Source organism: Cynocephalus volans, chromosome 15, assembly GCF_027409185.1.
Source record: "Cynocephalus volans isolate mCynVol1 chromosome 15, mCynVol1.pri, whole genome shotgun sequence".
NCBI classification, from domain to species: domain Eukaryota; kingdom Metazoa; phylum Chordata; class Mammalia; order Dermoptera; family Cynocephalidae; genus Cynocephalus; species Cynocephalus volans.
Window position 1 is genome coordinate 25,663,327 of NC_084474.1, and position 15,321 is coordinate 25,678,647.

General features: G+C 35.2%; 1 protein-coding gene across 1 annotated transcript in view; it reads left to right on the top strand.

The window, feature by feature from the left end:
* Window positions 1-15,321, top strand: part of C15H8orf34 (chromosome 15 C8orf34 homolog) — a 187,374-nt gene that overhangs the window by 137,513 nt on the left and 34,540 nt on the right. Inside the window, 1 exon segment of the mRNA XM_063079889.1 lies at window positions 3,368-3,396. Within this exon segment, the coding sequence (XP_062935959.1) occupies window positions 3,368-3,396 (29 nt within the window).

Sequence of the window (15,321 nt, forward strand, 5' to 3'; positions counted from 1 at the left end):
TGCAGCCTCTATGGAAAATGGTATGGAGGTTCCTTAAACAATTGCAAATAGATCTACCATACGACCCAGCCATCCCACTGTTGGGAATATACCCAGAGGAATGGAAATCATCAAGTCGAAGGTATACCTGTTCCCCAATGTTCATCGCAGCACTCTTTACAATAGCCAAGAGTTGGAACCAGCCCAAATGCCCATCATCAGATGAGTGGATACGGAAAATGTGGTACATCTACACAATGGAATACTACTCAGCTATAAAAACGAATGAAATACTGCCATTTGCAACAACATGGATGGACCTTGAGAGAATTATATTAAGTGAAACAAGTCAGGCACAGAAAGAGAAATACCACATGTTCTCACTTATTGGAGGGAGCTAAAAATTAATATATAAATTCACACACACACATACACACATACACACACAAACCGGGGGGCGGGGAGGAAGAAGATATAACAACCACAATTATTTGAAGTTGATACAACAAACAAACAGAAAGGACATTGTTGGGGGGGAGGGGGGGGAGGGAGAAGGGAGGGAGGTTTTGGTGATGGGGAGCATTAATCAGCTACAATGTATATCGACAAAATAAAATTTAAAAAAAAAAAAAAAAAAAAAAGAATAATTAGAAACATAATTCTTCTGCCAAAGCAAGTTTTCCTGTTAGCTAGTTTGAGTTTTATTCTGGGGCCCCTCACTTCTTAGAACTGAAATACATCTTTATAGCAACCTTTCTCTTTATCTCCATTTTCCACTGCTGAAATTTTTCAGCCCTGACAAACAGCTCCATTACTTGCTGAAATCCAGAGGAGCTAGCCCATGAGTGATACGCAAGTACTGTGTGACACACGTTTTGACTTCTCACAGGTTTTTTGACTTTTCAGTTCTTGGCTACATTCTAGATAAGTGATTTACTGCTGCTATCTTTATGAACAATGGATTCATAAATCTGAGGTGTAAAATAAATTTAAAGATCATCTGATAGCTTTCAAAAAATTGAATGAGAAAACTCTTTTTGCAGGTCCAAGGGCATTTCTGTAGAGAGTTAAAAAAATCAGGAGAGTTTCAAAAATCCCAGACAGTTGAATCATGGGTTATTTTATTCCAGATATCTAAGCTTTATGACTTTGGATGAGAAAAACAATTTGTTACATATTATTTACTCTCTTTCTCTTTCTTTTAAAATAGATTAATTTGTTTAAATATTTATATTTATATTTAAATAGGATATTCAGTCTTAACCTTGAACTCATATTGGAAAGGAACATTTTTGTAGAGTTGTATTGAATGTAAATATAAGCATTTAGAAAATGTCTAACTTTCGTAAAATGGAATAATGTACATTAAATCTACTGCAGTCTGTGACATAAACCATTTGGTATGCCATAAGTTTCCTACATTTCCTTAAAATCTGAGTTATCCTAAATGACCATTTGTAATTCTGTGTATTTCTTAAACCCAAACATTCATACATGTGTGACTTGTTAGGCCTTTAGAAATGTTTCTAATTGCTCAAAAAGCTCTGGAATCTCTTGTCTGTCTCACATCTCCTCCCAAACTATTGTACCATTATAACTCAGAGTTCGCCACCATGGTACACTCAGCAGTGAGATGGCCTAGCTCTGATGCTAGCACTTCATGAAGCCTTTTCTTCTTGAATTGTTTGAAGGAGCTACCTGCATAATTCAGCAAGTCCTTGAATAAATATTAAGTTTAGGTCACCCCCAAATTCCTGAAGTGGTAGACTCTCTTTTCCTGTGTTGACATATAGAAATTCTTAGTTACCAATAATTTTTACCAAAAAAGCATCTCATAGAAAATTACTATGAGGAATGCATCTCAAATATGCCTGCATTTCTAGTTTTATCTGTGAGAGGAAGAATGGTACCATTTATTGAGAGGAAGTAGTGTGTGATTTTTTCTACTTTGTGTATAATTGATTGTTTAGGTTGGTGGTGGTGGGGGGATGGTATGGGAAGCAGTAAAGTACCCTAACACTGTCTGTAGACCTTCTTGAGCAGGGGTAATAGATTCTTTATTCGGTTTTATTTTCTTGAGACTATTTTCAGGTTCTCTTTTCCAACCCAGCTCATTCTTTCTTGCTCTTCATAGTCTACTAAACATCAGCTTCAAATCCTCCTTTTATTTTCTCCATGTTCCCTTGAGCTTCAAACTTTAGACCTCTTCTTGTTTCTTGGCCTATCCCCTACTGGGGCTGGACACCAGCTCCCCTTTGCTCTGTGCCCCCAACCTGAGGGCTGGATGCACCTGCTCCAATGCCCAACCACAGTGCCTGTGTTCAGCCCGAGGCTCACCATTGTTCACAAATAAAAAAAAAAAAAAAAGAAAGAAAGAAAGTGAGTTGGGAAGATGCTGTCTTTAGTCTGACATGTTGAAGTTGAAATTCCCATGGGAATTCAACCACTAGCTCAGGAAGAAAGTCTGTGTTGGCAATAAAGATTTGCTGGTCATCACCATGTACAGAAACGAAAATGTCCATGGTATGGGTTAGATTACTAAGGGAAGTATATCAAGCGAGAAGAAAAGACATCTCAGCAAAGAAACCTTGACATTTCAGAAAAGGGCCTCCCTCCCCCACCCCAAAAAGAGGATATTTGTGAAGTAGACAAAGAAAGAAAATAGAAAAGGAGAACAGCATTTCAAGAAAGTAAGTGGGATTAACAGAGTCTGTCGTCACAGAGAAGTAAATTAAATTAAGGACTAAAATGTTTTATATAGCTGACTTAGAATAATTTTGGAGGAGAGGTAATATGTGGATAGTGAGAGGGAAACTCGTGGGGAGGAACTATTTACCTGTTGGCTCAAGAAGCTGCCAATCTAAAGGACTATGGGACAAACTCTTTAAATTCTCTAGTCTGTTTCCTCATCCACAAAATAAGAGAATTAAGATAAATGATCTTCAACCACCATTCTGCCTTGATAGTTAATCATTCCAGGAGTCTATTCTTATTAATTCTTAAGGAATTAACGAAATAAGAATTGATAAGAATTGTAACAGGCTAAGTTGTTACTTGATTGTCATCATAACACAAAGACAGCATCTCTGCAGTGTCTTTGCGTGTTTGCTCCACCTTTAACAACCTGCAAGAAATATTGTGCTTGTTTTGCTTTTGTTGTACATTTCCATTGTTTTGGCAGTTCCTGACTGTCATAGTTGACTTAAATTCCTAATTTGTTTTCATTAGTACAAGGGATGTGCCACATTATTTCGAAGCACTAATAAAAACAAAAGATAGAACAGGCAATGCACTAGTTTTACAAATAGAAACTTTATTTTTGTTTTTAATGTTAGATTATTAAAGATTGCTTCTAAAACTTTTTTTGTAAATCTCTTTTGAATTCCAGGTATTGCCATTTCAGACGAACTCGATAAGGTGAGTTGAACTATGTATCTAATGAAAAGAAAATGTAGAACTTACATTTTAATCCACTGCCTAAATTCAAAAGTTTCTGAAACATATAAAATATTCAAATATAACTGATTTGGTGCTAACATTTTAAAACTTTATAGTTATATGTTTAGGTTATTTTAGGAAAGTCATTGTGGTAGATATATATCACCTATTCTTTGAGGAAAGGCCTTTAGAATTTGGTTAGAGAAAATGGAATTACCAATAACTGAATCACTATATTAAAAATCACTATAATACATTATGTCAATTATTTGAATTCTGACTGTATCTAGATAATGATGATGATGATGACATGGAAGACACTTGTACTATTCTATAGCTACTCTTTAAAAACCTTACTATGTAAGGTTTGTTTTGATTTTCCAAGATGCCAACATAATATTATGGTGCTTTGAACTGGGGTGATGGTGATAAAGATAGTGAGATGAGCCACAATTAGGAGTGTATTCTGACAGAAGTGTAAGTGGAACTTGCTTATGATAGGATGTGGGGAGTTGTAGAAGAAATCAGTCAATGCTGATTCCTAGGTCTGGGAGATGAGCAGCTAGGTCAACTGCGGCACCATTTACCAAAACTGGAATACCAGGGAAAGAGCTAGTTGGTCAAGTTGGGATAGCATGAAGAGTTCTCTTTAGAATTGCTTATTTTGAGTTGTCTATTAAACGTGTCTGTATGAGTTGTTGCTCATGAGAAAGATTTGACTTAGAGCTGTACATTTAGGAGTCTTTGGGGGAAAAGTTCTCAATTCTTTTGGTCTCAGGACCCCTTTACACTCTTAAAAATTATAGAGGACCCTAAAGAGCTTTAATTTATGTAGATTATATCTATCAATATTAAATTATTTTATTGACATATTAATATCAATATTAGATATCTATTTATGTTAGAAATTAAAACTGATAAAAAATTTACATGTAGCAGTGATAACTCCATTCATTAATACAAATAACATTTTTATGAAAAATATTTTCCAAAACAAAATATTAGTGGGAAAGTTGCATTGTTTACATTTTAAAAAATCTCTTTAATGACTGGCTTCATTGAAAATGGCTGATTTTCATATCTACTTCTTCATTCAATCTGTTGTGATACGTTGTTTTGGCTGAAAAAAAATTAACATCAGATGTGTAGCTAGAAAGGGAGAAGCACCTAGAAATAGCCATGATCAATATTTGGCAAACACTGGTCCAGATATCTTTCTAAATGGAAAATATTTTGAAATTTGGCTTGGTGGCTAGATATACCTATAGACAGAAAACTATAGAAGTTGTTGCAAAAAATGGGATCATATAAATCATGACATTTAAAAATAAACTCTAATGTAATAATTGTATTATTTTACAAAAACAATAAAATTAGTATTCTACTCCAAATAGAAATATACCTTTTGAATTTTGTACAATAAAAATGCATTTCTGATTCAATAAAAAATAAATTATATATATATACTTGAATGAATTCTCTTTAATAAACCATCATATTTGAAATTATTTCATTTCTATCTGTACTAAATCTATGCAAAACTAAATCTCAACTGTATACAACAGCAAGTGTAGTTAAGTGGTGGGTGTGGCGTCCTGGCTTAGTCCTGCTTTTCTGGTTCTTCTCTGTGTGTCCCTCATTATCTTGCTGCAGCTGGTCTCCTTCTTCTGCCATGACCTTCCTTAAAATTTGCAGAAATTTAATAATCCCTTCTCATTTTAAGTACATTTTGTTCATTTAAGTACAAAGTTATCATCATCATCATTTCTAGGTTCAGTTGCTCCTTCCTATATATTCTGCAAAACTCTGGCTGCCTGATTCATGAATTAGTTTGACTGGGCCTGTTATTCTGCTTGTCTCTTGTTCTTCCGTTTTTTTCTGTGCTCTGACTTACAGCAGCATTGGTGTCCACATCTTTTTTGGTGAACTGAAGAATTTTGATTATTCTTTGAACTGAAATGGATTTAATCCTCACTGGATAAATTGTAGATGTGCCGACACTTGGTTAAGTACCGTCCTCAGGACATGTCCTCGCCCTTCACACCCTCTCTCTTCCCAGCACTAGCTCAGGGGAATGTCCAATGAACTAAGTTGCATGACACTACTGATTTTCATTTACTTACCTAATATTCTTGTTTTTGAAGACTTCATGGAAATTGCTGAACTTCATTGTACATTTATTATTTTTCATTATTAGTGAGGAAGATGCTAACAGTTGTCATAAAAAAGCTTTTATTGAAAAAATATTTATGTCAAAAAATTGACCCCACTCTCACATCTGATTTTCAAGAGTGCCAGATAGCACAAAGGAATCGCAGGCTTCCAGAGCCATAGGTAGCCAGGAGCCTTTGCCTGCCTGGAGAATGCACCCTTGCCTGAGAGGGACAGCCTGTCCCATAGCACCCTCTGGTGACCACGAAGCTCACAGGCTGGGATTCTCCTGAATAAGAAAAAGTGAATCTCAGGAAGCTACTAAAAAACAGCCAATAAGAATGATGAACAGTTTGTGTTGACCTGACACCTATGTCTTTAAAATGTAGTAATAAAAATACATACAGCTTCTTTCTTTTATTCTTTCTTAAGAAGTTTGAAGAGTCATTAAATATATTTTTTCTTAACCTTTATAAAATACTGATCTTTTACTATTATATTCTAATTCAGCTATCATTTCATCGAAATCATTGTTTTCTGTGACCTTTAAAGTTAGTTTATGCATTCTGAGAAAGGTATTAAGAATTATTAATCCTACTTAAATGAAAAAATAAAATAGAGAGGAATGTTATTTTTAAGGCTTTTAAAAAATTGTGGGAATGCTGTCAATTCCTTATTCATTAGTCTTTTCCTTTCTCTTTTTAGCCACTGTATTGGTTTTATATTGCTGGTGTAACAAAGTAAAACAACATTGATTTATTATCTTATAATTCTGTAGTTTAGAAGTTTAACACAAGTCTCCCTGAGCTGAAGTCAGGGTGTCATCAGGGATGCATTCCTTCCTGAAAGTTCTAGGTGAAACCTATTTCCTTGCCTTTTCCAGCTTCTAGATGCTGCCTGCATATCTTAGCCCATGGCTCCCCTGCTATATCCTTAAAACCAGGAACATCTCATCTCCCCCTAACTTCAGCCAGGAAAGCCTCTCTACTTTATGAAATCATGTTAGGTTGGTGCCACCTGGTTAATCCAGATACTCTCACCATCTCAAGGTCTTTAACCTTAAGTATGCAAAATCCCTTTTGCCACGTAACGTGATATATTCACAGGTTTTAGGGATTAGCATGTGGACATCTTTGAGAAGTCATTATTCTTTTTTTGGTGGGGGGGGGGCGGCTGGCCTGTATGGGGATCTGAACCCATGACCTTGGTGTTATAAGGCTGTGCTCTAACCAACTGAGCTAAGCGGGGAGCCATCAGTTTGCCTGCACAGCCAATATCCAAGTTCAGATGGTATCTATATATAGTTCTTGAGGCTCCTGTGATTGCAATTCATTCATCACCATGCCATATAGTAGATGCAGTTGGTGCCTGCCCAGTTCCCCTTCACTAGGGTGTGGGACTCATCCTCTGACTGCTGTGAGTGCTGAATGCTTACGCACTCACCCTTGTCCTGAGGACTGACTGCCTCAACCCAGTGGGAGCCACGCCGAGCACAGATGCCTGGGGTGGTTCTCAGCCGGCCAACTGAAACAAGGCTCTGAGATGTCACATTCCAGAACTCCCTATGGGATCGGGCTGAGAGGAGTCTTAGGCTGGACCCCTATCTTTGCCTCCCTTCTTCCCCTGTCTTCTCTTGCTTCCCCTACTTTTCTACAGCTTTCACATGAGAGAACACCCTCAATAAATCACTTCCTCAGCCTCTGGCTCTAGGGAATCCTACCTAAGACATTGCCACCAGAGGAATCTTCCTAAAGCAGAATCCTGCCGCCCCCCCCGTCCCCCCAAAAAAGTGTTTTTGCTTCCTTCTACCTACCAAATTAAGTTCAGATTCTAAGACTGGAATTAAGAATCTCTGTTTTGTGCCTCACACCTTTGTCTTGTGCTTTATGTCCCTCTTTTTCTCTGTTCAGACTCTGTCCTGTACTTAAAAATGAGTAGGGTAAGGCAGCCAGATCACAGTACTTCTGGGTCCTCTTTTTATGTATTTCCACACTTTTGTTCATGTCATTCCCTCCCCCGTGACTGCTGTCTACCCTTTAAGTTCCAGTCTTCCCTGGTCACTCTTGCAGAAGGTGACCTCACCTCCCATCATCTCAGAGAACACAGCGACTGCCCCACAGATGACACTGATTCTCTCATGTTATGGGGATTTGTGTTCATTGCTTGAAAAAGTTGCCTTGTATTCTGGAAAAATCCACAGATAGGCCTTGTATTGAATCTTGGCTCCTGCAATGTATTATGTGTCCTTCAAGAAGTTATTTATAGATGCTGAGCTTTAGTTTCCTTCTCTATAAAATTTAGATGGTTTTAGTAACTATTAAAAATAAGAGTAATTTATTTCCCACTGAGAAATAATTTTTAGGTGGATAGCTAAAATTTCCAAAATATAAAAACATTTTAAAGAAGTATATGGGAAATTTTTTTCAAAGGGAACAGAATTTAGGAAAACTATGAACCTCCTGCATAAAATGTAATTATGAGGTTCTGCATTGTTACTCCATTTGGGCCACAATTGAGCTTTTTTGTCAGTCACTGTCATCACCATCCATAGATTCACAGCAAATCAGTTATTCAGGGGAAAACTAATTATTCCTGCGACTGAATCCTAAGAAAATTATCTCTCATTTATCCTTATGAAGAAGATGCTGTATAACGTAGCCAGTAATAGCCTCAAAAATATTTTTACATTCTGTGCACCAAAGAACACAATTGACAGAGTGAAAAGGCAGCCTGTGCAATGGAAGAAACAGTCACGAATCATATATCTGATAAGAAGTTTATATCCAGAATATATAAAGAAATACAACTCAACAAGAAAAAACAAATAACAATTAAAAAAATGACAAAGGACGTGAATAGACATTTCTCCAAAAATGTTACACAAATGTCCAAAAAGCATATGAAAAGATGCTCAATATTACTAATCTTTAGAGAAACACAAATAAAAACCACAATGAGATATCATCTCACACCTATAAAGATGGCTACTATCCAAAAAAACCCCACAAAACTCCAAAACAGAAATAACAAGTGTTGGTGAGAATGTGGAGAAAAATTGGGACCCTTATGCACTGTCGGTGGGAATGTAAAATGGTGCAGCCACTGTGAAAAACAGTATAATATTTACTAAAGAAATTAGAAATAAAATTACCATATGCTATGGTTTCAATGTTTGTTTCCTTCCAAAGTTCATCTTGAAACTTAACTGTAGCATTAAGAGGTGGGGACTTTAAGAAATGATTAGGTCATGAGGGCTCTGCCTTCATGAATGAGATTTATGTCCTTATAAAAGGGCTTGAGGCAGCCTGTTCGGCCCTTCCACTCCCCCTCCACCATGTGAAGACACAGTGTCCACTGTTTCCTCCACGTGAGGACACACAAGAGGCACCATCTGGGAAGCAGAGAGCATGCCCTTACCAGATGCTGAATCTCCTGGCATCTTGATCTTGGACTTCTCAGCCTCCAGAACTGTAAGAAATAAATTTTTATTATAAATGACCTATTCTAAGGTATTTTGTTATAGCAGCACAAATGTACTAAGCAATTCCACTTCTAAGTATATATCAAAAAGAACTGAAAGCAGGAACTCTAAGAGATAGTTGGACACCCATGTTCATAGCAGCATTATTCACAGTAGCCAAGAGGTGAAAGCAATCCAGATGTCCATCGACAGATGTCCATCGACAGATGAATGGGTAAGCAAAATTTGGTATATTCAAACAATGGAATATTATTTGGCTGTCAAAAGAAAGGAAATGCTGACACATACTACAACATGGATGAACCTTGAGGACCTTATGCTAAGTGAAATAAGATCACAAAAAGACAAATACTGCATAATTCCACTTACATGAGGTATTTAAATAGTCAAATTCATAGAAACAGAAAGTAAAATGAGAGTTGCCAGAGGCTGGGAGGAGGAGGAAGGAGTCATTTAATGGGCATAGAGTTTCAGTTTTGGTGTCTGCTTAACATTGGTTTGCATAGAGATTGGCTGCACAACAATGTGAATATATTTAACACTTGAACTGTATGCTTAAAAATGGGAAATTTTATGTCATGTGTTTTTACTACAATTAAAAAAAATCTTTCAGTAAATAAGATCATTACTTTCATAGGAGTTCTTAGAATAATGTCTGCTGACCTAGGTAGGTGTCATAATGCAAAAGCAAACTTCATTTGGAAAATTCCACTGAAAGTCTCAATAGTGAAGTACAGAACAGGCTTCCCTGATGTTCTGGCTTAAGCAAATTATGCATTTTGGAGTATTTAGAGCTATGGGCAATCTGCATATCTTTTAGACAACTCATCAGAAATATTGCTCTCTTTGACCAGCTTTTGTTTCATGTTGAATCATAGACAGTTTGGGTTTCTAGTCCTTTAATCTTTAAATAAATACATAAAAACATTAATAGATATAATACTACTAATAATGTACTATTTAGTGTGTACTATAATCTAGACCCCAGTCTAAGCATTTCATATAAATTATACCATTTTGTCCTAATAAAAATAGCTAACATTTACTGAGAACTTATTGCATGTCAGATGGTGTTCTAAATTATTTACCTGCATTATCTCATTTAATATTTACTAATACCCTGTGAAATAGGAAGTTTATAAGTTTTATTTCCATTTGACAGGTGAGAAAATTGGGACACAGAGAAGTGAGTAAACGTACCAGAAATTATATAAATAGAAAATAGAAAAAATGAAACACAAGCCTATTCAAATTAACTCCAGAGCCTGTGCTCTTAACAGTTATATTTATGGGATAGCTACTATTTTTCACCAGTTTAATGGATGGAATAACAGGAGCTCTTAGAATTTTATTAGTTACCCTTGGTCCCATAGCATGTGGAAAAGCTAGAAGTCAAACCCAGACGGTTAATATTCTGTAGTCTACCCTCAACTTCTGCAGGGGGCTACGTCAGTGCATTTCCTATCATAGTGCCTGGTGCAGAGTAATCACTCAATTAATAATTGCTGTTTTTATTATTAGAAAGTCTTTGTCTGCAGTGCCTACTATGGTGTAGCCTATACTAAGCTTTTGGTAAATAACTGCTGAGTAAGTAACTGTACAGAACTTATTAAAAACTTATTTTTCTGTTTAAGTTATTCTACCTTTTGTGGCCTTTTTTCATTTTTCCCACCATCAAGATATTTTCTTTGTTATTCTATTGTATTAAGAGCTCTGATTGTTTTCATATGGTAGTAATCTAGAAATAGAATTAAGATAGTATAGTGTTTGTGCTCACAAATAGTGTTTTAACATGAAAATTAAATATATATGAGACCATGTAAAAGACTAAATAGGCAGGTAATAAAAGACCGTATTTATCAGGCACATAGCAAGAGTAGAAACAACCAATGCCCATTAAAAGAATACTGGATAAATTATAGTACATCCAGACAATAGAGTATTACACAGCTATAAAAATGAAAGAATATCTCTCTATACTATGGAATGATTCCCCAGGAGATACTGTTAAATGAAAAAGGCAAGAAGAAATGCATTTTTAGTGTGCTACCATTTATTTAAGTATAATGAAAATATAGATACATGTTTGCTTATATTAAAACCAAAACGATAATAGCAAAACTCATCATACGGTAAAACACACACACACACGTGCAAACACACACACGCATATCAACTTGTTTTTAAAAAGTTACCTACGACATGAAGATATAGAGAGAAGAAGATAGGTATAGAATATTTACTTCTTAGAATTTTGAATATTTGGCTTTGGAACCATTTAACTATTTTATATAATTTAAAAATAAAGTTAAATCTTAAAAAAAGTAATTTCTAATAATTAAAGGCAAAATGAAACAAGTGAGCACAGCCGTGTTTCAGGTTGACGGCATGAACACACTGAGAGGGATGACCCCAAGTCATTATCAATGCGGTGTTGATTGTCTCTAGAGGGGTGTACAGCAATAAACTGTTAAATTATTTTTAATAATCACCCTGTTAGGATAGTGTTTACGTACTTATAATAGGCTATTATGTATGCTTCGTGTGATATACCAAAGAAGTAATTGTGTTGGTATCCTTAAGCACTAGAATTTTTGGTGTAGGGGAAAGGAAATATATATGAAAGATCAATAAATGTAAGTAAAAATTCTATAATCCTGATTTGACTTAGAAGTATCATTAAGAACTCAAAGTATTTTATCTTAAAAAATAAAATACCCACCTTACTGGCAGCCAGCACAACTAGAGCCCAGATATTGCTTTCTAAATACCATTCTCTATTTACAAAACCAGGGCTCCTTAAAGAAATGCCCGAATTTAGGGCTGCAGTTGAGAAAGTACAAGTTAAGTCTGGAATATCCTTTAATGCCAGAAAGCAGACACATTCAAAGAATGTTAGGACTTGCCAAAAGGACACAGGAACCAGCTTGTATGGACTCCTTCTAGTAAATCTAGGAAAATTTAAGCATAAAAATAATCTTTAAATATTATTTCATACTGAAAGGAATCAGGGTCCCTTGTAATAATGGCTGATTCCAGATCTTGAGCAGGGAATGTACAAAAAGAGCCTGAAATAGCTATACCTTGTCATATCAGAAGGCAAAACACTATCAAACACCACTAAGCTTGTGTATAAAGAGCTCAGGAGCCACCTTAAATAATCTCCCACTGGAAGAGTTGAGAAAAATTGAACATGAGTAAGAATAATAACTGAAATACAGCGAGTTATATCAAATATTTTTAAATCCACACGTTTATTCAAAAAAACCTTTTATTAATAATTTTTGGAGGATGTTAGGCGACTAGAGTTATCCTTTTAAAAACTGGTGAAAGTAAAGAATATGACGTTTAATCTGCCTTTTCTATACAAATTGTACTTCAAGTTAACTAAATATTTGATGACAGGTAGTTTCTCTTTACAGTAAATAAATGAATATAGAATTATAAAATTAGATAATTAATATTTGGCAATCATTAGTGAATTAATGGATCTGAGCAATAATTATCAATGCTGCCAACATCACTCACTAAAGAAGAGGCAATGGGACATTATCTGCCTCCAGATGAAACTATAACCATCCTCTCTAAGGTAGTACTTTGGCAAAACCAAAAACAACAACAAAAGCTTTAATTCAAATCTAACTACTAATTTACGGAAATTACAAGGGGCAGAGGAACATTTCAAATCACATCACAGGTCTGCAAAGGGGAAAATGTAGACTGGAAAATTTACAAAACAAAAATTCCAGGTTTATTGAACAACAAACAATTACAGGGAAAAAAATCAAACAAGAGAATCTATAGATTAAAAGAAATGTAAACGATTGTCAATCAGTTGCAATGTGCCAAGTCCTGCTTAGAGCCTGACTTGGGCAAACAGACATAATTTTACTGATATAACCAGAGAAATTTGAAAGCTAAGTACATACTTGTTAATATTAAAGTATTATTGTTAATTTATTGTTGTGTATGGTAATAGTATTATATTTGTTTACAAAGTGTGCTCTTTTTAGAAGCACATGCTGGAATATTTACAAATGATATGCATGGGATTTGCTCTACATAATCTAGGCAGAAAAGGGGGATGTGGAAGGGATGTGGATGGAAATAAAAGTGATGTGAGTTTACCTATGAGTTGATAATTGATGAAAATGTGTGTGGATACAAAGGGTTTATTTTATTATTCATTCAACTTTTGTATTAGTATGAAAGTTTATATAAAAAGGGTAAAAAGTTTTAGATCATGGGTAGGAGGGTACAAAAGAAAAGTGAAAAGGGATAATACTGGGCACCTATTAGGGCTAGCAGGTATGCTAAGTGCTTTTTGATGAGCTATTAAATTCATAGCATATCAAAAACTAAATTTAGTTCTCAAAACAGTCCAATGAAGTGGTTATGCTTTTTCTGTTTTACAAATAAGAAAACTGAGGTTACAGTGATTAAGTGATTTGCTCAAGTTCTCAAAACTAGTCCTTGGTAGACCTGGAATAAGTATTCACCTCCTGGGTTCTCACTCCAAATCCATGCTATACTGTACTTTACCATATAAGGGAAAAATCTGAAAATGGATTTAATGCATTATTTAACCAGCTTTATTGAGATATATTTCACATATTATAAAATTCACCTTGTTAAAATATAGTTTAGCAGCTTTTTGTATATTCCCAGAGTTGTGTAATGATCACCACAACTTAAGTTTAGAACATTTTCATAGTATCCAAAAGAAACCCTATACCCTTTAGCAGTTACTGCCCAGTCCCTCTAATTCCTCAACCCTAGACAACGACTAGTTTACTTTCTTTCTGTATAGATTTGCCTATTCTGGAAATTACATGTAAATGTAGATGTACAATATGTGACCTTTTGTGACTGTGTTCTTTCACTTGGCATAATGTTTTCAAGGTTCTTCCATGTTGCAGCTTGTATCAGTGGTTCATTTCTTTTTATTGCTGAATAATATTCCATTGTATCAATATACCACATTTTGTCTATCTATTCATCAACTGATGAACATTTGAGTTGTTTCCACTTTTCAGGTATTGTAAATAATGTTTCTATGTAGATTCGTGTATAAGTTTTTGTATGGACATGTGTTTTCACTTTTGGAGGGTATATACGTAAGAATGGAAATGCTGGGTCACATGGTAACTCAATGTGTAACTTTTTGAGGAGCTGCTAAATTGTTTTTCACAGTGGCTGCAACATTTTACGTACCTACCAGCAACTGTGAGGGTTCCGATTTCTCCACATTCTTGCCTTCGCTTGTTATTGTCTGTCTTTGAAATTATAATCATCCTAGTAGGTGTCAAGGGGTATTTCATTGTGGTTTTGAATTACATTTCCCCAATGACTAATGATGTTAATACTGCATTATTGAACATGGAATAATTTATTACTTAAATTTTGGGTCATTCTTTCATTCACTCAACAAGCATTCATTGAGTACCTTCCATACAGCCCTTAGAAAAGAAGAAATGACAGTTCGTATGTTGTAGCTGTCAGTGACAGTGCTATTAGCTGCTGGGTTTGGTGATGAGAAGATGAGCAGATTCTCCTCTGATTGATTTCATTTTCTCGCTAAAATAATAAGCAGCGGGACCAGCAGAGAATCACAAGGGAGAGAGATGTTGAAGTTAAGTGAGGAATGAAAATATATCTGATCCAAAAGGAAAAAAATCACAACTAATTGAATTTCAATTAATTTAGCATATTTCTTTTACTTTAAAAACTGTTATGAATATATTATGCAATAAAACATGTAGAGAGTAAGATAATGAATACCAAGGTATCTACCATGTAGCTGAAGAATCACTCATTACTGATGTAGCTGAAAGCCTTGAGTAACTCTACCTGAAGACAGCTGACTCCATCCCTATCCTAAATTTTAACTTTATTCCCTTGCTCTTCTTTATTTTGCTACATACACACATTTTCCTCAGAATCTATTGCCTCATTCTGTATGGTTTTAAACTTTATATAAATGGTATCTTAGAGCATGCACAATTTTGCAATTTGGTCTTTAAAAAATGATGCTGTAGGCATTATTATACACATCTCTGCATAAGCAATAGTTTCTCTCAGTTATAAAATTCGAAGATGACTTTCTTGGCAATATGGCATGTGTGTCATGTGTGTTTTCAGCTTTACTACACAATACACAATTTCTCTCTAAAGAGTTTGTGTCAATTTGCACTCCCACCAACAGTTCGTAATAATATTTTTTGTTCCTGATCCTTGCTGATACTGTATGCCATTCAACATTTTAATGAAAA